The sequence below is a fragment of the Puntigrus tetrazona genome, unplaced genomic scaffold, assembly GCF_018831695.1.
Source record: "Puntigrus tetrazona isolate hp1 unplaced genomic scaffold, ASM1883169v1 S000000002, whole genome shotgun sequence".
NCBI lineage: Eukaryota > Metazoa > Chordata > Actinopteri > Cypriniformes > Cyprinidae > Puntigrus > Puntigrus tetrazona.
In genome coordinates, this window is record NW_025047682.1 from 105,338 (window position 1) to 130,456 (window position 25,119).

Sequence of the window (25,119 nt, forward strand, 5' to 3'; positions counted from 1 at the left end):
AGGACATTAACTAGGTTTTGGCCTGTCACCTAGGGGCTACTGCTTGCTCTGCATTAGCTAGCAGAAGGAATTGTCTCAACAGACCCTTGATAGCAATACCTGTTCAAGTCAATATCACTAAGAATACAAAGGCACAGTAGGGGCCCAAAGTAAAACCAGGGCCTGACCAACTCAAAGAAAGGGCACAAAGCAGCAGCACATAACCCCTACAATACCGAATTCTAGAAAGACCACAAAATGTTTGATGTGCGTCCGCACTCACAGCATGTATTTTAGAAAGTGCACAGAAAACTTGTCTGCAAACTTTACATAACATGGACTATCGTTAGAGGCCTAGAGACCCCATGTTAGTCGCTCAGTTTATGAGAGGGGTGTGCTCATAGGTGATCCTCTATGGTGAGGGGACCACTGCTGAACTCGACCAACAAGGACAGCAACCTAACAGGAGAGAAGGCACTTTTTATTTATAAAGCACAAATTTAAACACAACTGTAGTTGATCCAAAGTGCTTTATAATATACAAAAATCTAAATAAGATAGAAAATAATAACAGACAATAGAAAATTAAATAAAATAAAACAAATTTGAAAATATTTCATTCAAATGCTAAAGAGTATAAATAAGTCTTCAAACTAGATTTAGAAACATCCACAAAAGTAAAAACTCTAATGTTCACAGTGAGACTGTTCCACAGCTCCAGGGCAACTACTAAAAACACTTTATAACTAAAGAACAGATAACAAAACTGATTGCCTGATCTTAGTGACATAGAGGTTGAAAATGGTCTGAGATCACAGAAATAAGCCGATGCAGAATTGTGCAATGCCTTGTATGCAAAAAGGATCTTAAAATCAAATCTAAATTTTATAGGAGCCAGTGCAATGTGTCAGGTCTTTGGACTTTTTGTTGTTGTTTTGATTGTCCTACATGCTCTGTATGCCCTACTTTTCATTTTAGTTAATTGTCTTAGTGTGTTCACCCATGTCTAGTTAATTTAGTTATTTCCTGTGTGTATTTAAGTTCAAGCGTGTTGTCGTTTATATGTGTGGTTATTTTTTGTCTGCCTGCCTGCCTATTTGTAACGATATTGTTTATTTTGTTTTTGGAAAATGTATGTTTGTAGCATTCTCGTCTAGCACTCCTTCTCGCCAACCACACCCTGACAGAACGCCGGACCTGTAAAAGTTTAATAGCGGCATGTTTTCACCTTTTGTTTTTCATTTTTTCCCCTTATGTTTTCTCCATTCGTCAACCCTAATTTCCTCATAGCTCTCTTGGGGGCTACATGGAGGAGTTCATCGAACGACTCGCGATACCCAGACAGCTTTCTCTGCTCAATCTACTTTTATGGAACTCAACCCCATCACATGAGTGAGGCTGTCTGGGGACGCCCTCGAGAGAGCCTAGCCACTTATATTGAGCGAGTGCTGGTGTCGTGCAATTCGTCAGTGACCGTCCAAATCGAAGACAACGTCACCAGCCCCACTCCCGATCCAGAGCCCAGCCCATCACTTCACTGCGACCTACAGCCTGTGCCCATCGATGACGAGGGGTCCAAGTCTGCCGCGACCACAGAGCCATCGCCAGAGAGAGCGACAGAGCCGTGGGGCGCCACGAGATCCGAGTCGACTTCGTCAGACCAGGTGCGCGAGCCAGCAACAGAGCACGCCACGGTGGAGAATGCCTGGTACAGCTAGACCATGGAGTAGAGCTCCGCCCACTGCACCACAGCTAAGGATGAACTGATTATCCACCTAGGGCTGCTGGATTTACAGGAAGAGCTGGAGGACTGGGATCTGGAGTTCAACCTGGCACCACCCCTGTATCCTGAATGCCCGCTGGTTCCATCCAGCCGTCCTGAGTCCCTGCCTCAAGGGCGCCCCCTAGAGACTGTTCCCCAAGAGCCCTCCAGTGCCCACACCACAAGCACTCCTCCAGTGCCCATGCAGCCAGCACCGCCTCCAGTGTCTACGCTCCAAGTTTTCCCACCCTCCCAACCTTACCATCCGCGTCGCCGATGTTTCCCACCAGCCCCTGCGCTCATCCTCAGCTCATCATCTGGTACTCTCTGAAGAGTCTGCCGGTCACCATCACCGTCTTGTGTGAAGGATCCCTCGCCTCATCATTCGGCCTCCGAGTCCTGGACTCCACCTCTGCTTGTAGATCCATCAGCTCCCCCTTGGCTCCTAGCTCCCTCCTCTCCACCTGTCTGTCGTCGACCATCCGTCACCTCAGGATTCCTCTGCTCCAGCTTAGCCTCGTCTCTCCATCCCTCCGGCTCCACCTCAGTCCTCTGTCGCTCTGGCTTCGTGGCATCCTTCTCATCCCGTCACCATATCGGTCGCCTAGGTCCTCCAGCACCTTGGTGTCACCCTGGCCCTTCGGCTCTCCACCTCTGCCACAGTCTCCTCCACCACCTGTTCCACCACCATCAGTTGGCCCCATGGATTCGACGACCATTTCTCCTCCATGGCTCCTCTCTCCATCGGCTCCACCGTGGACCATCATGGCTGGGTTCTGGGTCCTCTGGATCTCCTCCTGCTCCGGACTCCTTCTGTGTTTTCCTGGCTCCTCCCTCCAACTGCACCTCCCTGGACTCCATTTGCCTACCCCCTCCTGGGGCCCGCCCACCACCAGAGCATCCTCCCAAGATCCGTTATCCCCATTCTAAGTTTTGTGTTTTTGTTACTTTAGGTGCGAGGACGTAGCTTCCGGGAGGAGGGAGTAATGTCACATTTTTGAACTCTTTGTTGTTGTTTTGATTGTCCCACGTGCTCTGTATGCCCTACTTTTAATTTCAGTTAATTGTCTTAGTGTGTTCACCTGTGTCTAGTTAATTTTGTGATTTCCTGTGTGTATTTAAGTCCAGCGTGTTTGTAATCAGTTTGTCCGACATCGTTGTTCATATGTGTGGTTATTTTCTGTCTGCCTGCCCGCCTGCCTATTTGTAACAATATTGTTTATTTCGTTTTGGAAGATTAAAAGATTTTTGTTTGTAGCATTCTCGTCTAACGCTCTTTCTCTCGCAAACCACACCCTGACACAATGAGGCAAGGACAGGCCTAATAACTCAGACTGAGGCAGTCCCTACAACGCAAACTGGGAACGAGAGGTGGATAGCCAGCCCTTGCAACGAAGGAGCAGAAGGCAGTGCCAGATTAAAAAAGATTTTTTAGACTGTCAACTACTAGTAGCAGAATGTAGTCCTACTCTAGATAGAGAGCCATACCTGTCTGTTGTTTCGACTGTTCTTGTTTTGAATTGGTAAACTGTTGGAAAAAGTATGAATATCAACTTATCTTGGCACTGTATTTTTTAAAGCAGGGAGTGTTGTGATTGGTTGTAAAATTCAGCCAATCAAAATTTAGCAGCCATGTCTCTGATTGGCTGGAATTATGGCATATTGTAATGCTAGGTTGGTGCATTTAGAGAACAATGAGGGTGAGTGTCAGGGGAGAAAGCTAGTGAAACATTGCGTGCACAAAAGGGAAGTCTGCGCACACCAAAAAAATTATTTTAAAAGCAAAATTGATTTTTCTGTGCTCAAAATACTTTCCTCTTTGCGATACTAACATTTTATGCGCAAAGCTCAATTTGTGCATGCTCAAAGCACACTTTTGGCGCTCAAAATATGACCTTTTTTGTTCAAAATTGTGGCAGAGATATAATTCCATGCTCATTTTTAAGCCGTTGTAGGCTGTAAAGACCTTGGAAAAAAACTGAAATTGTTTCACAAAGTGATTCTGTTTAATTATAGAATTCAGCATTATTTGCTATGGGCCCACAGCAGATGAAAAATGTCAAATTTAGAGTGACAAAATTAGATTAGATATTACTTAAAATATGTAAAATTAGATATTACTTTTGGTAAAATAATTGCTTATGCATTTCTATAATTAGAAAGGTTTTCTGTTTTTGTCTTAACCACGGTTGCTATGAAACCATGATGTATCTTTCACACAACGAAAGTATAAAAGGTGTAACATCACACAAGTTTTTTGAACAGTATGAGAGAAACATCTTCAATGTTTTTTTATATGCAATTCCAATCTACTTTGTTTTAAATTAGAATATTTTTTAAAACAAAAAAAGAGGGGATTGATTTACCTAACATTTGTATTTTACTTACAGTATTCTTAATAATGACTAAAACTCTTTTTGTACTACTGTTAAAACTATACTTTAATCTTTACAGTTTTCATCATCTGGCTGTTACAGACATTGTTTGCATCTTTCTGCCATTTTCCTTCATAGGAGCTTTTTTTCTGTGCATATGTGAGTACATTGAGACTCTAAGTGACTTTATCTTTTCATCTGTATTAACTTTATTTTTTTAAATGTTTATGTACTTTTATGTTAAGCAGTGAGTGACTAAAAATGGCTATTGAAAATTATACTGTAAAAAAGGTAGACTTTATAATCACTGGATTTGATCACCTGCAGAACCAAAAGCTCCTCGGATTCCTCGTCTTATTAGCCTACATGCTTATATTGCTTGGGAACGGCATCAATTTGTGTATCATCTCGTCTAACAGACATTTACACAAACCTATGTACATATTAATCTGTAATCTTGCTGTTGTTGACATAATGTTCTCTTCTACCTGCAGCACAACCATGATCTCAGTGCTGCTGGCTGAGATAAAAAATGTTTCATACTACTCTTGTATCTCAAGGATGTTCTTCTATCATCTTGGTGATATTACAGAGTGCATGGCTCTGACATTAATGGCAATAGATCGACTTATTGCAATTAGACTTCCTTTGAGATACCACAGCATTATAACAAATTCAAGACTTTTTCTGTTCATTTTTCTAACATGGCTTTTTGGTTTCGCTGTTATGGCTTATATGATATCAATAGTAGACAGTGTCCCATACTGTCAGCCTTTCATTAGATATGTGTTTTGTAATTATGCTTCTTTGATCAGAGCTGCTTGTGTTGATCCTGAACCATATTTTTTCATAAGTACAATAATAGGTGTGGGGCCAATATGTGGGCAGTTTCCTTTTATTCTGTGTACCTATGCTGTGCTGGCATATAGTGTGACCAAACTTTCCAATAACTCAAACAAAAAGCAAATGATCAGCACGTGCTTGAGTCACCTCATTGTCCTGTTCAGTTTTTTTGTACCAAAGATGATCTCTATTTTCCTAACACGATTAATAGTTGGGCTAAATTTGACAGAGCGAAATACAATTTTCATTGTACCCTCTCTAATTTCTCCTCTAATAAACCCTGCTGTTTACTGCACCAGAACTAAAGAGATCAGGAACCAATTAAAAGATGTATTTTTGCGCAAAAAAATAGTACCAAATAATTTAAGATCATTTTCAATAGCTTTATCATCTTAATTCTGATTGTTATTATGTTACTCAATTTGATATGTTTTGTGAAGCTCCTGCTCATGTTAGAAACTACAAGCCAAAGCATAGACATGCTAATGCTGATTTGTTTGTTTACAAATAAAGTCAAATAAAATGTTTGGATCTCTGCTTAGTTTTCACAGTGACAATTATAATGTCAGAAATCTGAAATGTAAAACAAGAAAGTCTTTCTTTGAATTGACAAATAGCCTGCCTGTTTTTAGATGCATTGTGTAAAGTTTTTGTATGCCAAGCTTGAATCATACTGTGTATGCAAAGCATTAATAACAATAATTATCATAATAAACATTATTTGTGCACTGTAATCTTACAAACTTCTCTGTTTGGTAATAAGGATTTATTAAGAGGACCCTTGTGTAATGTAAAAGCATTGTGGCTCTGTCCCAGTCAGTATTGGGGAGCTACTAAAAAGGTAACTAGCTAAGCTAGTTACAGTTAGCTTCAGCTAAGCTACTCTGCAGCCTACATTGAAATTATTTAAAGGTAAGCCCAAAACCAAAAGTTCAATACTTGTATACAAGTTTATTTTATTACGCACACTTAAGTAAAGTGCAAGTATATTTTAATATACTTTATTTTACAAGTATACAAATATCAGTGTACCAGTAGTCAGGGCCAGAGTGGAATACATTTTCAGCTCAGGAGTTTCATGCATTTGTTGTTTTCTGTATTATGTTTCTATTTTCACAGCATGACTGTAAGCTTGAGCAAATTTGGGACTGAAGTACCCATTTAAAAATATATATGTAACATACATACACACTGAAAGTGGCGTTTTTCAGCAATGACCTGCTGTGTAAAAGGAAGCAGACAAGACGACTGTAATATCACACAGAGCAAATTTGTTAACCAATGTCATGTTCCATTTACAAATGTTATGTGACAAATGTAAGCTTTACCTGTCGCGATAACTCACGGCGATGGATTTTGGTGAGAGTGATTCAGTGTCCGTGGATTCAGAACCATGATACATCAGACGTGTGCAGTTTAAACTGTCTAATCATTAATGGCAGGGAAAGCCTCTCATACTCAAGACTGAGCACTTTATATTGCATTAAAGTATGCTCATATGACACCTTGTGTGAGCGTAAAAAAAAACTTTTGCGACATTTAAGAGTTTTTGCAGATTTTGATGTGTTTCCATTAGGCGTATGTATCAAATTCGGTTTTAATTTGAAGGATAATGGAAACATGGCTAATGATGAGCACAGCATTTTCCAAAAGTGACAGGCAGAAGAAGTTGGTGGCATGCATTTTCTTCTATTTATGGCTGCGTCACCTAAACATTCTTTGGCATAAAGATTACTGCTGTGTGTCTACACTAGCACAAGTGTTATCATATTGATGTCATCATTTTGCAGATTCAAGTTCAACTTAAAAGGGAACCAGGATGTTTAAACAAATAAAAAATATGTAGTATATGTAAATCATGTTATCCATCAAGTTTATACACATTTAGCTTTTTGATGTCCATGTTGACCGTGTAGCATACAAAAACTATTCTTTTAAGATGCCTCTCTTTATAAAAGAAAGGTCAACAGAGGTCAAAATATTATTAAGGGAGACATAATAATTATTCAGCAGAGATTGTGGATGCATCAGTGCGATACTCTGTCTTAGTATCAGCTGCATTACTGGTCTTAGACGAGACTGATCCAAACATTATAAAGCACCATAAAGTTTTCGTGCCCTATATTTCAAGCAAAGTAAAGTATTATATAGATATAATACACTATGCATCAATATCTCTTCCTTTCATGCTTGGAAATGTTTATGTGGAGCGTAGCTCACTGTGACTAGAATTTTCCATGCACAGGATGTGCATTTGTGTATGCTTTTACAATATGATGATTAGTATTTAAATTTTCTACAAATATTCAATTTTGATATTTTTTATTTATCTGTGTTTAAAATGTTTTAATTATGGCTACTAGGAAGCTTTGATGCACAGACTATAGCATATAATATTATATCTCTATAATAATTATAAAATAAAGGTAAACATATTATTATTATTATTACGTGATACTATTTATTTACCATCTAGGGAATGTATTTTGTGTGATCTGCTATAACAGTTGACCTTTGACCTTTTTTTGCATCACTCATGTTTGATAATTCTCTCAGGGTTGGTTCCCATCAGTACAATCTTCAGGATATGTCTTGTCTCCAGAGAGCAAATTAAAAACATGTAGCAAATATGTTGACACTCTTCAGAGAAACAAGAGTGACTGTGTTAATAGCATTGTGTTACATGAGGGGCCCTGTTTTAACGATCTAAACACACAATCTAAAGTGCAAGGTGCAGGTGCAATCAGGGCATGTCCAAATGGCAGAATTTGTTGGCAGAAAAGCTGAACACTTTTCAAGATCCTCTGCCTCCTCCATCTTTTAATACTTTGACCGAGCAGGTTCTTCATTTGGCCGAACAATCTGAAAATACGTAACTTTAAAAAATACACTGACTTGTTAAATATACTATAAGTGATGTTTTATTGAAATAATGTTAAGTGGCCAAACTTTCAGTCATCTGCATTGGATGCAGGCTTTCAAATAGCTCTGACTGATGAGTCAGTCTATATATACATATATGTGTGTATATACATACACAAACACACACACACATTTTCTACTAACATGGTCTTTAAATAACAAAAAATACTGCGGCATTGACTTTAGACTTTAGACCAGGTTTGAGTTGGTCTATGGCGCAGTCTATTTTCAGTTCCTCAAAATAGCAAAGAAATCTTTCTCACAACAGATATAATAATCAAACTGTATTAAAAAGAAAGATAGATAAAGAATACTCATAGATAAATTATGTAAGAATACAAACTACTAACTCCAAAAATCTTAGCAGGCATTTACAAAAGCTTTTGCTTATGGTTAAATTTTGTGTTTAATGTACCAATATTTGTGAAAATGTTAAAATAAAGTTGCTCCGCTCATCTGATGGCTTCACTATGTTAATAAAACAGTTAATTAAAATACACAAGGGCCTTCTTAATTATCCATTAATAGAGAGATTATGTTCCCTATAGTATTTTTTAGAACTCTCATTACACAAATTTTAATAGAATCAGTATCACTTTTGGGACTGAGGACCGGCAGATCAACATTTTTACGCTTAATACCATCATTAGTAATATTCATTATTCAGATACAAATGCAAAAATATACTACAATAAGTTTTGTTTAACCTTCTGTCACATAATGATTTTTTAACCATTCAGGATGTAGTGTTACATTGTCAACAATCTAGTTTGCATATTACTACGCACACTGGTTTATGTAAACATCTGATAGTTAAGAATAGCATATGTACTAGCCAGGGCCACTCTCTTTTAGAATGACAAAAAGGTTTAAAAGTTATATTTTTAGGCTGGTCTGCCTCGGCTATCTAAAAGCACTTGTTGATGTTATAATAACTCACAATTTATATTTTACACGTTTAAGCATTTTTAAGCAATGCCGTTTCTGAGCACTGTCTGAGTTATTTTGCCACATTATACACCTTGAGCGCTTAAATACACACTTGTATTTGTCAAAAAGCCCATCTTCACAAGTATACTCGTAAAGACAGTTTAAGTGAAAGCAAACAGCTGAGAAAGCAAGCATATATACTGGATCCTTTATTCTGGAACATTTCTGACTTTGGCAGCTTTTGACAAAAGTTAAAAAATCTGCTGAAGCTGGTTAGCGTGAACTTTTTAGGTTTTCTGATTTTTGTATTCAGTTTATACAACAAAAGGTTGAGAAAACTCTCCTACAAAAAAAGCTGAGAAAACTCAAAAATCTGGTTCCTTTGACTTTTAAGTTTTTCAGGATTAATGTAAATAATAATTTAATCATTTAAAAAAAAAATTAGAAATATTGTAGAAATTACACAAAGCTCTCAATGAAATTGACTTCATGTCTGCTTTTTGTTCTTTTGTCAGAGATGGTGGAACAGTAGCTATTACCAAGTAATGTAAAATACATTGCTTAGTAATAGCTACTGTTCCACCACCTTCTGTTTTCAGATGCCTGTTTAATAATGAGCCCTTCAGTGTCTACGCAAACATACAGAAGCATCCTACTGCTGATTAATAATGACATCAAGTTGTAATTGTTGTAATTCTGAAACTATTTATATTTGCAAAATGAACATTTCTTTATAGATGTTCTATGACATTTTGAACCAACTCTCTATAGCTTCACGCTGCTAGGAAACCACGAGATACAAGCTCTCATGCAATAAAATATAAAAGGCAGAACATCAGTTGTGCATCTGATTGACTAAATGAACATCTCAGAATCTCTTGTATGCTATTTTAAATACTTGCTAATTAGAAATTCTAGCTTTTTCATAGATTCAAGGAGGAAAGAATAAGTTTAGAAAATGTTTTGCATATTATTTATATTTATTCTTTATAATGACTGAAACGCTTTTGTATTCCTTCTTAAACTATACTTCAATTTTCTGAGTTTTCATCACCTTGTCATTACAGACACTGTCTGCATCTTTCTTCCATCTTCCTTCACAGGAGCTTTTTCTGTGCATATACGAGTACATCAAGGCTTTGATTGATTTTGACTTGTTACCTGTACATAGTGTATTTTAATGTACTTGTGCTTGTTTGTTTAGCAGTGGACTGAAAATGGCATTTGAAAATTATACTGTAAACAATGTAGACAGCTTTATAATCACTGGATTTGATCACTTGCGAACCAAAAGCTCCTCGGATTCTCATCTTAATAACCTACATGCTTATATTGCTTGGGAACGGCATCAATCTGTTTATCATCTTGACTGACCGACATTTACACAAACCTATGTACATATTAATCTGTAATCTAGCTGTTGTTGACATAATGTTCTCTTCTACCTGCAGCACAACCATGATCTCAGTGCTGCTGGCTGAGATTAAAAATGTTTCATACTACTCTTTGTATCTCAAGGATGTTCTTCTATCATCTTGGTGACTTCACAATATGCATGGCTCTGACATTAATGGCAATAGATCGACTCATTGCAATCAGGCTTCCTTTGAGATACCACAGCATTGTAACAAATTCACGAACATTTCTGTTCATTTTTCTGACTTGGCTCATTACTATCGGCTTTAATGATTGTTTTAACATCTGTGGTAGACAATGTCCCATACTGTCAGCCTGTCATCAAATATGTGTTCTGTGATTATCCTTCTATGATCAGAGCTGCTTGTGTTAATCCTGAACCTTATTTTTCTTGCCTGCAATGATCAATCTGTGGTGGTTCTGTGGACTCTTCCTTTGTTATGTGTACCTATGCTGTCCTGGCCTATAGTGTGACCAAACTCTCCAACAAATCCAGCAAAAAGCAAATGATCAACACTTGCTTGAGTCACCTCATTGTTCTGCTCAGTTTTTATGCACCAAAGCTGGTCTCTAACATGCTAACCCGAATAGGAGTTGTTCTAACTTTAACAGAGAGAAATGCAATATTGATTATTGCTTCTCTAATTCCTCCCTTAATAAATCCTGCTGTTTATTGCACCAGGACTAAAGAGATCAGAAAACGATTGTCAGATGTATTTTTGCACAAAAAGTTGTACCAAATCATTTAAAGGTTTTATCATAATGGATTATTGTGTTCATCATTCTTTCAACAAATTATGACAATGTTTTGTTTAATAATATTCGATTATTCTCTTGATCTTGTTAGAGACTGTTTATTTTGTTTTTAAAATGAAAAAAAAATAAGGGTGTCAATATTGTACAAAGCCTACCAAACACTGTTTGTTCACAAGTGTTGAAATCATTTACCTAATATTTCCAAATGCTGAACAATTGATTTAGTTCAGTCAATATTTACTTTGTGTGGTCTTTTATTGATCTTTATAATTAATGATGAGTGTTAAAAGTTACCGATAACCTGGTTTGACAGATTTTGATTGTCATTGTGAACATTAATGGATAATGACACTTTTTGCATCACTCATGTTTGATAATTCTCTCAGGTTGGTTCCCATCTGTACAATCTTCAGGATATGTCTTGTCTCCAGAGAGCAAATTAAAAACATGTAGCAAATATGTTGACACTCTTCAGAGCAACAAGAGTGACTGTGTTAATAGCACTATGTCACATGAAAACCCTTGACATGTCTTCCCCAACGAGAACCTTTTTCACAACAGATATAATAAGCAAACTGTATTAAAAAGAAATATAAAATTAAGCAAAAATTAAATAGATAAAGTATGTAAGAATATACTATTTCCAGAAATCTAGGGAGGCATGTACAAATGGCTGGTTATGGTTTAATGATTTGCATGTTTTTGTGTTTAATATACTGTACAAACATACAAAAATTATGTTAAAATGAACAATGCTGTATATTAAAATTGCTGGAATACTGAAAATATTCAATACTGAAACTAAATGAGTTGCTCCTGCTCATATGATTGCTTCACTATCTTAATAAAATAGGCCATGATGCTTCTTAATATACATGGGCCTCTTAATTATCCACTAATAGTATAGTAGAGATAATGTTCCCTGTAGTGCTTGAGATCCCATTACACAAATGTTTTAATAGAATCAGTATCTAATGTTACTTTTGGGACTAACACCACCACTATTCATAATATTCATGCTTTAAATACAAAGGCAGAAATACACTATATATCAGTTTTGTTTCACCTTCTGACATAATGATTTTTAATCATTCAGGATGTAGTGTTAGTTTAAAGTTAGATTTTTAGGGTGGTCTAAAATCGATTTTAGGCCTCAGATGTCTAAAAGTGCTTGTCAATAATAAAATGACTGAGGATTAGGGTAAGCGATATACAGACATATTGAACTGGCAGAGATTTCTATTGATTAACTATTGTTTCTATCATGTTTACATGCTCACCATGATGTTGCTGTAAGCACGTGGTCATGAAAATGTATCATTTACATGTTTTAAGCTTTGCCCCTAAAACTCAAGTGTCCCCTTTCCAGTCATTTTAAGAAGAAAAGGCCAATGAAAATTGGCAAGAGCATTTGTATCTTCTTTCTTCAGTGCTCCCCATGTGTGGGCGTGCATGCTGCGGTGTATTTATGCCCTCAAAACGCCACCATCTGGAGTGAATCGCCCAAAGCTGGTAGGCTGTTGTCGCTCGCTGCCAAAGCTTACAGTGCTGTGGAGCCAGGCCTCCCCGCCCCTGCACCCATGGCTATCCTGCAAGTCCACAGAGCCAAGGCACTCCAAGCAGCCGCATGAGGGTAGTTCTGATCTGAAGTTAATGCAGGAACTGTGCCCAGTGACTGACTTTTGCTCTGACGCACGGAAGTCGCAGCGCGTCCCCTCAGTCAGGTGATGTCCTTTATGGTGGCCATCTCTGAATAAACCTGGCGCAGATGGTAACCGTTCCGTTGTTCCATCTTGTCATCATTGGCTAGCACTGCCCAATCCATCTCGCTGGCTGATCCAGACAGTTTGATTTTCGCCAGGTGTCCACCCAGGCTATCGACCTCTCGCCAACGACTCCTGTTACCCGGATGGCTTTCAAAGCGGAACGCGCTCATAGACTAAAGACATCTCCAATCAGGCGCAGCTGTCTGGGGCGGTCTCGAGAGCATCGCGCTTACGTTCAGTGTGGGTTCCTGTCCGAAGTCGAGCGCGACCATGGACCCATCGTGCGCTCTGTACCCGTGCCAGCGCCACGTGTGCTCCCTCCAGTGCCCTGCGCGCCTGCACGCGCTCATAGCGTGCCCGCGCCGCGTGCGCTCCTCCAGTGCCTGCGCCTGCGTGCGCTTCCAGTTTACCACCTCTCCTACCCTTGTCATACACCGTTGATAGATCCCAGCAGCCCTGCGCGCTCATCCTCAGCTCACCAGCAGCCAGTGCTCGCCACGGGTCTGCGGTCTCCCATCACCGTCGTGGGTGGAGGATCCCTCGCCTCACCGTCCCCGCCTCCGAGTCCCGGACTCCACCTCGGCTCAGAGTAGACTACATACGTCTCTCCCTAGGCTACTAGCTCCCTCCTCTTCACACCGTGGTCCGTCAGTCCACCAGCTCCATTAAGGCTCCATCATCCCTCCGGCTCTGTCAGGCTCCTCCGGCTCCACCTCAGTCCTCTGTCGCTCTGGCTCCCATAGCGTCCTTCCCGTCCCCCTGTCTCTCCGCATTGGTTGCCGAAGCCTGCGGTGTGCGCCTAGGACCTCCAGCACCTCGGCGTCACCCTGGCTCTTCGGCTTTCACTGCTCAGTCTCCCTCCACCACCTGCTCCGCCGCCATCGATTCGGCCCCATGGAGTCGATGGCCACTCCTCCTCCATGGCTCCTCCTCCGTTGGCTCCACCGTGGACCACCATGGCTGGGCTCTGGATCTCCTCCTGCTCCGGACTCCTCTTGTCTCCTCCTGGCTCTTCCCTCCGTCTGTTCCTACCTGGACTATCTGCCTACCCCCTCCTGGGACCGTCCTCCACAGAACCTCCTCCCAAGATCCGGTATCCCCAATTCCTATTTGTTTTGTTTTTGATGTTACACCTTCCGGGTTCAATAATATCACATTCTCTGGACTTTGTTATTGTTTTTAATCCATTGTGCCATGTGTTCCATGTATGACCTACACTAGTTAATTGTCTTAGAGTTTTCAACTGTGTGTAGTTAATATTTAGTGTTTACCTGGTGTATTTAAGTCCTGTAATTTTCAGTTCTGTTGGTCCTATCTCATCTATGTAAAGTGTGATTTTCGTCCTATCTGCTGCTGCCTGTATTTATATTGTTTGTTTTTCATCTCTGAGTAGATTAAAACATTTTAGTTCCCTTTATGCTGCTGTGTGCTCTCCTGCTAACCACCAGCGTGACAGGCATGCATCAGGGCACTCTCCAGGTCAGCATTACCACAGAATGTCTCAGTCTCTTTTTAGCCTGTGGTCTAACCCAGCATTACAACGAGCAGGGTGCCTGCAGGACAGTGTATATGCTGTATGTAATGAGGCACCAGCTTCAGGCTCTCCTGGATGGGACGTCGACTGCAGTGGCACATCAATGAGTGGCAGAAGTACTGAACGACAGAGATATTTTTTACCATCTTTAACAGTTAAATACACATTTGTATGATTCAAGTTTTTACCACACACATTATTTTTGTCCCATCTGTTTATGCTGAGACAACACTCGTTCAACTAAATGAAAAAGTCAGAAAAATGTACACCTTGCAATGTCAAGGTTTTTTTTACTTTGGGCGGATGGAAGGTGTGGGTAAGGCCAGGAGTGGTGTTATAATGTGAAATTAGGTAAATGTATTTTATTCATTGTGATGGCACTAAATGCAATTAATAATAATCATTAACTAAATACAATGATATCAACGTATCAGTTCCAAGATATCATCGATATTTATGAACCTACAAGCATTTGTAAACCTTTTAAACATGCTTTTAACAGCTTAACAACAGTTTAAGTTAATAACATATAAAACATAGGATGTGTAGACCCTATATGAGAACACATAAAACATTTATGGGGTTTATTTTTCATAGATTAGAGCACTTGTCAAACACAGGTTTATGCATTATGTATCACCAGCTATTAAAATGTTATGCATTATGATGTTCTGAACAAACAAGTTTCTTACGGCTGCTAAGTAACTGTGACGTAACTGTCGCATCATATAAAATATAAAAGGCAGGACATCAGGCAAACATCTGTTAGATGAGAAAAAATTTTTCTGGATGAGAAAAACATTTTTATTTTCCATGAAAACACATTTTTGGGTTCTAAGGAGGAATGCCTAAGAAGAAAGAAAGAAAGAAAAATGCACATATTTACATTTATTCTTTAAAATGATTGAAACTCTTTTTCTATTTTTTGATAAAATATACTTCAACTTTTACAGTTTTCGACACCTAGCCATTAATGACACTGTCTGCATATTTTTGCCATTTTCCTTCACAGGGCTTTTTCTCTGCATATATGAGTACATAAGAATCTAATTGATTTTGACTTGTTACCTGTATACAGTGCATTTTAATGCACTTGCGTCTCATTTAGCAGTGGACTGAAAATGGCAAACTACACTGTAAGCAATGTAGACAACTTTATAATCACTGGATTTGATCACCTGCAGAACAAAAGCTCTCTCGGTTCTCGTCTTAATAACCTACATGCTTATATTGCTTGGGAGCAGCATCAATCTGTGTATCATCTCGTCTAACAGACATTTACATAAACCTATGTACATAGTTAATCTGTAATCTAGCTGTTGTTGACATAATGTTCTCTCTTCTACCTGCAGCTTTAACCATGATCTCCAGTGCTGCTGGCTGAGATAAAAATGTTTCCATACTACTCTTGTATCTCAAGGATGTTCTTCTATCATCTTGGTGATTTCACAGAGTGCATGGCTCTGACATTAATGGCAATAGATCGACTTATTGCAATCAGGCTTCCTTGAGATACCACAGCATTGTAACAAATTCACGAACATTTCTGTTCATTTTTTCTGACATGGCTCATTACTATCACTTTAATGGGTGTTTTGACATCTGTGGTAGACAATGTCCCATACTGTCAGCCTGTCATCAAATATGTGTTCTGTGATTATCCTTCTATGATCAGAGCTGCTTGTGTTAATCCTGAACCTTATTTTCTTTCTTGCCTGCAATGATCAATCTGTGGTGGTTCTGCGGTCAGTTTCCTTTTATTATGTGTACATATGCTGTCCTGGCCTATAGTGTGACCAAACTGTCCAACAATGCAAGCAAAGGCAAATGATCAACACTTGCAGAGTCTCACCTCATTGTCTTGTTAGCTTATTATGCACAAAAATGGTCCATACATTATTAACCGAATAGGAGTTGTTCTAACTTTAACAGAGAGAAATGCAATTTTGATTGTCGCTTCTCTAATTCCGCCCTTAGTAAACCCACTGTTTATTGCACCAGGACTAAAGAGATCAGAAACGATTAGCAGATATATTTTTGCGCATAAAAGTTTCACCAAATAATGTAAAAGGTTTTATCATAATAGTTTATTTTATTAAATCTCATGATTACGTTTTGTTGCATTCATTCATGTATTTTCTTGCACTCTTGCTCATTTTAGAAATCAAGCTTATGCATAGATGTGTTAATATTTTGAGGTGTACATGCTTTGATGCATATAACACAAATGCACATAAAAATATATCTACACATAAATACTATTAATCCATCTACCAATCCATCTAACATTTCTCTCCATATAAGGTAACTCTGAGTCTCCATTTAAGGTACTATTTGAAAACTCATTTCTAACAAAAAAGGTAGCCATACTGTGGCCCAGTTTGCCAAAAACCTTACTACAAATGAACATACCATTTTAAAAGCTAGAATCTCTAAAACATAAGCAAAGATGATGCATTTCAATATATTTTTAAACACCTGATTAGTTTATAAACTGCAGCTTATAGCTCTACATTTTTACACCATTTTCATGTTTTCTTACTTAACAGACATTAATGTTTGTGTTTTTGCTCATCAAGAAACTCATTAGAGGTTTTCATGTCATGGGTTTTCACGTAAGCATGTGCAGAATCCCTGTCACCGTTGTTTGTCTGAAAAGTGTCAACATATTTGCTACATGCCATAATTTGTTCTCTGGAGACACTAGACAGACCCTGAAGACTTTACAGATGGAAACCACTGGGTGATGTAGATTTTATGTAGATATTGACATTCAAACCAAGTTCTCTTAGAGGTGTCTGTGACCTTTAACCTTCTTTGTGAATTATTAAGAACAAAATATAACTGTGGCTTAAGTCTGGATTTTAATGTAATTTAAACTGAATTAAAGATGTGGTACAAAAAAATACAACTAAATGTAACAGGTTTTTTTGTTTTGGTGAAATTGAGGTATTTTACGCCACCCAGTGGACATTTTACATTAATGCAGTCAAACATTGATATGACTAAATGATTAAATTTGTGCAAAAATGTATTTATTTATTTATTGTTTGTTTGTTACATTTACAGGTTACAGGTTTTATTATTCTTAACATGTCAGGCTCTAAAAATATAAAATCCCCAAAAATAAAAGACATTTTATTAATAATAAAAACACATTAATAAAAACAACATTTCATACTTAATATTATTATTAATTGACATTAATATTATTATTATTATTATTATCATTATTGTATTAAATTAAAATTCAATGGCTAATTAACTCAAAAAGGAAAATACTATGAATCAATCTTTGTTTATTTGACCTTTTGACCTATTTTCATGAGTCTGAACAACAACAACATGCATACTTCTTTTTATACCAGAGGTTGCAGGTGTGTTCGCTTAGACTAATAAGTTTATCTGCCAAAAATAAATACATTTAATGTCTATTTAGTACTAAGGTATCAGTCATAACTATGGAATATAAATAATAAACTTAGACAGCTGATAAGAAGGATATCGGACAAATAAATTAAAATAACACTTGTGTCTGAAAAATAGACCACAGGTACTGCTGTATTTAGCATAGAGCAGAGGCAAAACACTGATGCTGTGGAAATACCATCAATTTGCTGACTTGTCTCAAGGAGTGTATTAGGGGTGTTAATAAAAAGGACACAAACAATGTCTTGTTTTTCCCAACAGAGTCAATAATCTTATTCATTTATATCATCATTGTATTAGTGGCTTGGAACCTCAGAGCATTTGAGGCCGAAGGGGGTTTATAATTCAATAAATATACTATATGATGCTTTGGACTACTGATTAAAGTTTAACAGACTTCAAATATCATATACCGTTTCAGCAGATTGATCACAGTACATTAAGAAAATTGGTCTGTATCATAAGTCTTGCAAAATTATGTTTAAATATGCATTGTCTAATTAAATATGCAGTCATTTACACACATTCCAGAATAGAAAATCTGAACAATAGATAAAGCAACGTTATATTTTTTCCTAAATCAGAAATGTGTTTTTGAATAATGTTATATAAATCAGGTGAATTATATGAACAAATACATATTGTATATATAAAACTAAAAGTCTGTAAAGTCTGTTAAGTAAAGAAAAAAAATTATATTTAAAATCTACAGATGCAAATAAAACACTATTCTGAAAAAATGTTATAGAAGCAAAATAGCTTCAAATATAGCCTCTTTTATATATCACTATATATAAGTCACTATATATATTACTACCTCATTTGAGCCCATTTTTGTTTTACTGTTCAGGAAATATAGTAATATTACATGCTTAGCATGCATAAATGTTAGTCTTAGTCTAAAATAATTTAATGTATTTAGCTATTATTTTAATATTTGATACAGTTTCATGCATTTTTGAAAGGGAGATCACTGATGGAGCGTTAGAGACCAAGGGTTTCCAAGTAACATCCCGTAAACATCGTCACTGTTGTTTGTCAGAAGAGTGTCAACATATTTGCTACATGCTCTTAATTTGCTTTCTAGAGACACTAGACAGGCCCTGAAGGTTATAGACTGATGGGAAACAGACCTGAGAGAAATTTACACTGAGAATCCAGCAGATGGTGACAACACCAATTAATGTAGATGCTGACACTCAAAACAATCAAAACCCCATGAGATCTGATGACAGGCAGGAAAAGTTTGTTATGACACCAAACTTTAAAACAGAAGATTTACTGATATTTACTAATTACTTATATACTTCACATCACGTTATAGTTCAGCTTTATAAAACATGTTAAAGCAATGACATTTTAGTTAGATTCTATTGATAATTCACAACACTAAGCACGGTGTGCAGTGATTAAAATCAATAAAAACATTTCTGGACAGCCTATATACTCACAGAGGCAACAAGTGAAAAATATTATTAGCTGAAAATAATATAATTGAAAAAATATCTTGCGTTTTTTTATTTTTCGTGTGACTGACTGAAACGAACTTGAAGTGGTATGAGGCCTGTTTTGAGGTTTTTTCCACCCGTTTAAGTTTATGTGCTATGAGTGACATTTAGTCCCTAAAGCCACCTTGACCCTGTCATCATTTGAAAAAAAAAAGCCCGATCACACTGTACATAACAGCAAACACTATATAAGTGATGCGCAATAATGTATTTCTCTTAATTTAGAGTCAACATAACAGGTGCATCTTCACAGTCGTATAGCTGTTTATTGATAATGAATTATTATCATGCTGTGTATTTTATTTTTATATTGTATTTTATGCCATTTTACTTTCTTGAAAGATTCTTTAATGCTTTTGAAATACCGCATTTTCACACGGTTGCCATTTTAATAATATTTAATACTATATGTAACAGTTTACAAATAATATTATTATATTGTACTATCTTTAACATTTTGTTCAAAATACATAAAACTTTAGGCAGTCGTCTTAATCATCTGTGACCTATAATCCTATAATCTCTGCAGATCTGGCAACATGTTACCGAAAAACTGGACTACTATCACCGAGTTTATCATTGTGGCTTCCCTGGACTCCATCCAGACTACCTGCGGCCTGGTCTCTGCCATTTTCTTCATCGTCTACACGACCACAGTGGCGGAAACACCGTCTTCCTGGTACTGTTTATCACCTCGGAGAGCCTCAGGAAGCCCATGTACATCATCCTCGCGAGCCTGGCGATGTCTGACATGTGTTTCTCACTGTTGCCTTACCTAAAGTCATATCCAGGTACTGGTTCAATGCGGGAGCGAGCCCTTTCCACGCTTGCTTCTTCCAAATGGAGCTAATTCACTATTTCGGGACATTAAACTACCGCTTAATAATGATGATCATGGCCTCGATCGCTGCGTGGCTATTTGTTTTTCCCTGCGATACCAGACTGTTATGACTAACGCATCATGTACCACGCTAAACATAGCGGCAGGTAACTGCCTTCATCGCTCACAATAGCCACCCTATACACTCAACAGCTTCCTTACTGCGGCCCTCAACTGATCGTTCAATGCTACTGTGACCACATCTCTATTACCAGCCTAGCCTGTGCTGAAAACAGCAAGCAGGTGTTGGTGGCCCTGTGCGTGGCCCTGCTCGTGCTCCTTCTCCCTCTGGCCTTCATCATTTACTCTTACTGTCACATCATAGCGTCTTTGATGAGGCTGTCCAGCTCTCAGAGCCGCTGGAAAAGCTTCGCCACCTGCAGCACGCAGCTGTCCATCATCGCTCTGTTTCTGGCGCCTCGCTGTGCCGTGTATATAGCCAATTTCCTGCAAATCCAAATCAGCAGAGATTTCAGGATACTGCTCATATTGCTTTACAGCCTCGTTCCGCCGCTGATAAACCCCTTCATCTACTGTTTACGTACTCAGGAGATCAGAACGATCGTGAGCCGGTGGGTGAGCAGGCAAAAGGCCTTTCGAGAGATATCTAGAATTAACGTGATCACTCTGTAAAATATTACGTTATGTGTGGAGTTGTGATAGAAACAAACATGCACTGTATGGGAAGCAACTGAATAAAGTCTTGTGATTTGTAACTGTGTTTTTATGTTTCGTTTAAATATGTATTGTGAAGTGTTCGGTGAATTCTGGTGGTTTCAATAGAAGAAAAAAAAACTACCGAAACATCTGTTTTGTATTAACAACAGCATTTATAAAGTTAGCTCCTTCTTTTTTGGATTATGCGGTAAAACAGAATGTAAACAGAAAAGATGTTATTGATAAAGTTATATATTTGTAATATAAAAATATTTAGGATTTAAGTATTTGAAGTGCATATAAATGCAGTACTGTCCATCCATTTGGATTTTAGACTTAACGTTGGTGTATATTTGTCAGAATATAGAAACGAAACACCCAGTCAAGAATTAAGATTTCTGCACTCCAAAAGTATGTATTTTAAACATTTATTTTATTTTATTTTCAAAATGCATTTATGGCACAAATTGACATTTAAGTAGATAAATCTTGGCCTAAATGCAACAGAGCCATAATATATATGAAAACAGCTGTTGTCTGTGGATACTCTGTGCATCAAATTACAATTAAGTGAAATTAATAAACTACAGTCTCACTCTTTAAACTGCATTTATCAGGATTGACAAATAATTATATATATATATATATATATATATATATATATATATATATATATATATATATATATATATATATATATATATATAATAATTAAACAATGCATTAGTGGTCACAAAACATGCAGTTAAACAAGAGAATATATAATATATTTATAATTAAATATATGGCAAAAACAGCAACCAATTCTTACTATTAACTAGTTTCTTATTAATAACATATTGGCTGTTTATTAGTGCTTATAAGGCACATATATTTTGCATGACCATATTCTATATCCCTAATCCTATCCAATACCTAAATCTAACAACTACCTTACTAACTAACTATTATTAGCAAATTATTAGTTTGTTGAGGCAATTATATTAGTTTGTTGATGGTTGGTTAACAGCGAGAACTGGTCCTTAACGCACAGTGTGACTGAATATCATGAGAATATTTTGGAATAGGGAACACTTTTTCACTATTAACAATGACTGTTTCCTCAATGAATTCCTAATTTGGTGCTTATTAATAGTTAGTAAGGTATTTGTTAAGTTTAGGCATTGGGTATGATTGGGTATGCAGAATAAGGCATTAGTTAGTATCTTATAAATGGCAAAAATTCTAGTAATATGCATGATAATAAGCAACTAGTTAAGAGACCCTGAAATAAAAAATGTAAAGTAGTATGCTTTTCTGTCATGGAAAATTTAAAAAACAGATGTCACAGCTGTCATTTACTTGTATTCATTTATTTTCCCTCATTTTAGCACCACCTGCTGGTGACCTCTGCAGATGCTGATATAATTAGTACAAAATATTTTAATAAAATAAAATAAAAAGCTAATCCGTCTGTGTGATGCGCGTCATGCAAACCTGTAAACCCCAAAGGTCAGCTCAGTTTCACAGCACAAAAAATCCTCTATGACGTGTTAGACCCTACTTGCTTTAACACTGATTCTACAGCTATAAAATAATGAAAACATTGAGACCAGCACAGAGACGCTGAGCCAGGAATACACTGTAGCAGATGTCACATAACTTGATAGAGGAATAATCAAGGTAATTTGCTGAAATACAAGTCAAAATGATATCTAGATTCTTTTTGTAAATATGTATAATTAATTTACTAATTTGTATTTACATTATTATCACTTTATGAAATTACATATTGAATCATTTATGTGAATTCATAATTTAGCAATTAAATGTTATTAAAATCATGTAATATTAATTGAATGTATAATTCAATCATTTATCTGAAGCCAGATATTTTTCTTCTCTAAGCAGTTATTTCCTGTATGTATGTTAGTATGTTGCAGGCGTTTGACAAAGCGTGGCTTCTGTTGTAACTGAGTTCTTCATCGTGGGTTTCCCTGGTCTCAGCCCAAAACACTACAGCCTGATAGGAGCTCTTTTATTCATCATCTACATCGCTGTGATCAGCGGGAACTCTCTCGTTGTGGTCCTGTTTGTGATTGAGCACAGCCTCCATAAGCCCATGTATATTATCATTCTGTGTTTGTCCTTGTCTGATATTGGTTTCTGTACAGTCGCTCTGCCAAAAGTTATTTTCGCTATTGGTTTAATGACGGTTATATTGGCTTCTCACGTTTGTCTGTTTCAGAGGCAGCTCATTCACTATTTTGGTACCTTGAACTCTCTTATTATGATGATCATGGCACTAGATCGGTGCCAGCGATCTGTTACCCGCTAAGATACCCCGTATTAATGACTAATCGCACTATGAGGCTTCTGATAGGGTTTTCCTGGGTTACTGCGATGATTGCTCCGACCATTAGTTTAATGCAGACAGTGAAGCTACCGTTCTGTGGGCCAAACATGATCCTTAATTGTTTCTGTGATTCTCTATCTATAAACCAGCTGGCCTGTGCTGATGCCACCCTCACAAATCTAAATGCATATGCTTTGGCAATGTTTGTGCTTCTCGTGCCATTCACTTTCATCTTATTTTCCTACTTAAGTATCCTGGTCTCTGTGCTTGATTAGCAAATGCACAGGGCCGAATCAAAACTTCTCTACCTGTGCCACTCAGCTGACTATCATTACCATCTATTATGTGCCCGTTTTGTGGTTCTAACCAGTTCTAACCTCCCAAACTCTCAGATGGACAGCAGTCAGAGGATCGGACTGGTCATGTTCTACAGTCTGCTTCCACCTATAGTGAACCCCTTCATCTACTGCATCAGGATCAAAGAAATCAGACAGTTCTTTATCAAATGGTGTGTCCACAAAAACAAGACTACAATTCTAAAACAAAAGTTAACTATCCCAAAGTGAAATTATCTACCAGAGCTCATATATCTTATTTTATGAAACTTACATGTACTATGTGCCGTTTTATGGCCTTTAACAGTTATATAAATAACATATTTTATATTTTAATATAATAATGCTTTTAAATAGAATTTAAGCAACATTTATCCAGATACTAAACAAACAAAAAAATATTTTTATATTTTTCCAAAATACACAGTAGACTGAGTGCATCCTACAGTGGGTAATTGGCCCTTGATGTTAATTTAAAAAGTAATGCTTAGAATAACTAAGCCTTAACTACTATGCACTTGCACAAAATAATAAAAGTATATAATTACAAATTGAATTACAGAAATTAATTACAGATATAACTACATATGGGTCTTTTTAAAAAAACATAAGTACCATGTAAAAACATGTATGTACACAATAAGTGCATTGTACCAAATGATTCATTTAAATGTAAGTACATAGAAGTTAAGGTCACCTGATATAAAGTGGGACCATTGTTTTTATATATTTGTAAATATAATGGTTGTAGGTTAAGTATAAATAAAACATATATCCCCAACCCCCCCAAAAGTGCCCACTCTAGATTTCTATTCAGAAAAGCTTGAAGTAAATGATGTTTGTTATTATTTTAATTTCAGGTATACATTTTGCATCATGCATTAGGAGTGTAGCTTTTTGTTTGTTTCGTTATTTAGCATTAGACCACTGCTACTAATATTTGTATTACTTTATTTATGCATCTAAGGCTTTACTTATAGAACGTTTAGCCTGTTTTTGTACTTTTTCTCAGAGACTAAAACAACACATGCCTATTAAATGTATGTCATAATTAACACATTCTTTGGTGAAATATCACCTATCAAACTATATTTTAAAGAATATAGTACTTTATATTATTAATCTTTTTAACTGATCTACATGATCTACTGAGCGGAGAAAATGTATTCTCGCCGCGTGCAGTTTCAAGAAAAAGGTAGCAGCAGCGTTCTGTGTAAGGCTTGGTGTGCTCTTCAGGTTACCATGGTTTCCGCCAAAATATCCTACAGTTTCTTTCTACGTGACCCTTGCTTCTTAACAAGTAAGACTCCTCCAGTGTCAGACGTATACATATTTTTGGACATTTATTGCCTTTTTTAGACATGCACCTATATCACACATCATGTTAACATTAGCCTGTTAAACAAAATATATAGGTTTCTTATTTTAGACTTTGTGAGGAGATTTGACAGAAATCACGATGTATCATTGTATCCACAAAACGGTGCAAAAAGCTTACAATAAAACTCGTTAAGACCCATTCATGGCTAAAAGGAACTCTGTTTGCTAAGTTCTTTAGGTAACTTAGAAGCCCCAATACTTAGGACATAGGCTACTGTGACTTTACAAATAAGTGTGTGTGTGCGTGTGTGTGTGTGTGTGTGTGTGTGTGTGTGTGTGTGTGTGTGTGTGTGTGTGTGTGTGTGTGTGTGT

At 37.1% G+C, this 25,119-nt stretch overlaps 1 protein-coding gene and 4 pseudogenes across 1 annotated transcript; all 5 read left to right on the forward strand.

Annotated features, from left to right (window-relative positions):
• The first annotated feature begins 4,377 nt into the window (after window positions 1-4,377).
• LOC122331818 (olfactory receptor 6N1-like) lies at window positions 4,378-5,355 on the forward strand. The gene has a single exon (XM_043229342.1). The coding sequence runs from the start codon at window positions 4,378-4,380 to the stop codon at window positions 5,353-5,355; it is 978 nt and encodes a 325-aa protein (XP_043085277.1).
• A 4,673-nt stretch (window positions 5,356-10,028) lies between these two features.
• LOC122331765 lies at window positions 10,029-10,976 on the forward strand (annotated as a pseudogene).
• Window positions 10,977-15,404: 4,428 nt separating this feature from the next.
• LOC122331766 lies at window positions 15,405-18,808 on the forward strand (annotated as a pseudogene).
• Window positions 18,809-19,759: 951 nt separating this feature from the next.
• Window positions 19,760-20,733, forward strand: LOC122331817 (annotated as a pseudogene).
• A 1,492-nt stretch (window positions 20,734-22,225) lies between these two features.
• On the forward strand, window positions 22,226-23,658 carry LOC122331767 (annotated as a pseudogene).
• Window positions 23,659-25,119: the final 1,461 nt, after the last annotated feature.